The 2,500-nt window shown below is 34.0% G+C and overlaps 1 protein-coding gene across 2 annotated transcripts in view; it reads left to right on the forward strand.

The window, feature by feature from the left end:
• The window catches only part of LOC137625000 (cilia- and flagella-associated protein 45-like), a 40,284-nt gene that overhangs the window by 20,377 nt on the left and 17,407 nt on the right, over positions 1 to 2,500 (forward strand). For both annotated transcript variants that reach the window (XM_068355936.1, XM_068355935.1), the window contains exon 5: positions 134 to 273. In XM_068355936.1, the coding sequence (XP_068212037.1) occupies positions 134 to 273 (140 nt within the window). The remainder of the gene's footprint in view (positions 1 to 133; positions 274 to 2,500) is intronic.

The following is a 2,500-nucleotide window of genomic DNA, read 5'->3' on the forward strand; positions in this document are numbered from 1 at the left end:
CGTCCCCATGAGTTCTAGTGTCTTAGTTATTGACTCTCTCTCTCTCTCTCTCTCTCTCTCTCTCTCTCTCTCTCTCTCTCTCTCTCTCTCTCTCTCTCTCTCTCTCTCTCTCTCACTTTTTCGATTCTTTCAGGATATCATGAAGGCGGACGATCGTCGGTCCCGTGAGGAACTGGAGCGTGAGGAAGAGGTGAAGGAACTGCGGAGGCTCGTCTTGGCTGCCAAGTGCCACGCCATCCGGGAGGCCCAAGTCCTGGAAAAGAGACACATAAGGTGAGAGATTAGAACATGAACGAGTCTTCCTAGGTTATTGGGAGGAGTCGTGGACTTTTATAATCGATTAGAGAGTAATAAGTGGAATGGAAGACGTCTGGAACAGCTTGTGGATGGAAGATAATTTAGTCTTTAGAAGATGTCCAAAAAGGGTTTCACAGACTATCAGGGGATTTGGTTGAAGCTATGAATAGATTAGCAGACAGACGAATGATTTGGATGAAGCTTTAAATAATTTATCATACTAAAGAATAATTTGGATGAAGCTATGAATAGATTAGCAGACAGACGAATGATTTGGATGAAGCTTTAAATAATTTATCATACTGAAGAATAATTTGGATGAAGCTATGAATAGATTAGCAGACAGACGAATGATTTGGATGAAACTATAAATAGTTTATCATACTGAAGAATAATTTGGATGAAGCTATGAGTAATCTAGCAGACAGACAAATGGGTTGGATGAAGCTTTAAATAGTTTAGTCGGATGATGATCTATTTGGATGAAGCTATAAATAGTTTAGGTGACTGGTGAATGATTTGGATGAAGCTATAAATAGTTTATCAGACTGACGAATGATTTGGATGAAACAATAAATAGTATATCAGACTGAGCAATGATTTGGATGAAGCTATTAATAGTTTAGCAGACTAACAAATTATTTGAATGAAGCTATACATAATTTATCAGACTGGCGAATTATTTATATGAAGCTATAAATAGTTTATCAGACTGACAAATTATTTGAATAAAGCTATAAATAGTTTAGGTGCCTGATGGATGATTTGGATGAAACAATAAATAGTTTATAAGACTGACCAATGATTTGGATGAAGCTATGAATAGTTTAGCTGACTAACAAATGATTTAAGTGAAGCTATAGATAATTTATCAGACTGACGAATGATTTGGAAGAAACTATGAATAGTTTATTAGACTGACAAACGATTTGGATGAAGCTATAAATAGTTTATCAGACTGAAGAATGATTTGGATGAAGCTATAGATAGTTTAGCTGACAGACGAATGATTTGGATGAAGCTACAAATAGTTTATCAAACTGATGAATGATTTGGATGAAGCTATAGATAGTTTAGCTGACACACGAATGATTTAGATGAAGCAGCAAATAGTTTATCAAACTGATGAATGATTTGGATGAAGCCACAAATAGTTTTATCAGACTGAATTATTTGGATGAAGCTACAAATAGTTTAATCAGACTAATTTATTTGGATGAAGCTACAGATAGTTTATCAGACTGATGAATGATTTGGATGAAGCTTTGAGTAGTCTAGCAGACAGACAAATGGATTGGATGAAGCTATAAATAGTTTAGTCGAGTGATGATATATTTGGATGAAGCTATAAATAGTTTAGGTGACCGATTAATTATTTGGATGAAGCTATAAATAGTTTAGGTGACTGATGAATGATTTGGATGAAGCTATAAATAGTTTATCAGACTGACGAATGATGTGGCTGAAACAATAAATAGTTTATCAGACTGAGCAATGATTTGGATGAAGCTATGAATAGTTTAGCAGACTAACAAATGATTTGAATGAAGCTATAGACAATTTATCAGACTGACGAATGATTTAGATGAAGCTATAAATAGTTTATCAGACTGACAAATTATTTGGATGAAGCTATGAATAGTTTATCAGACTGACGAATGATTTAGATGAAGCTATAAATAGTTTATTAGACTGACGAATGATTTGGATGAAGCTATATATAGTTTAGCAGACAGACGAATGATTTGGATGAAGCTGCAAATAGTTTATCAGGCTGATTGATTATTTGGATGAAGCCACAAATATTTTGATCAGACTGAATTATTTGGATGAAGCCACAAATAGTTTAATCAGACTGAATTATTTGGATGAAGCCACAAATAGTTTAATAAGACTAAATTATTTGGATGAAGCTACAGATAGTTTATCATCAAACTGATGAATGATTTGGATGAATCCAAATGATAATTGTAGACTGATAGGTGACTTGGAAGAAGCAAAAATAGGTTGTTCAAAATCACTATGTAATTACCAAGATGCCAGAGTTTGATTGCATAGAGTGACGATTAATTAGACGTAATTTGAAAGTAACTATTGACTTGAATTTGAAAATAGTTTCGTAAATGGTCGATTGAATTCGTAGCTTTTGGTTTAGTCCGAAAGGAAAATATAAGATTAAAAATAGGCACTGGAAACGCACTCG

This window comes from Palaemon carinicauda, chromosome 31 (assembly GCF_036898095.1).
Source record: "Palaemon carinicauda isolate YSFRI2023 chromosome 31, ASM3689809v2, whole genome shotgun sequence".
NCBI classification, from domain to species: Eukaryota; Metazoa; Arthropoda; class Malacostraca; order Decapoda; family Palaemonidae; genus Palaemon; species Palaemon carinicauda.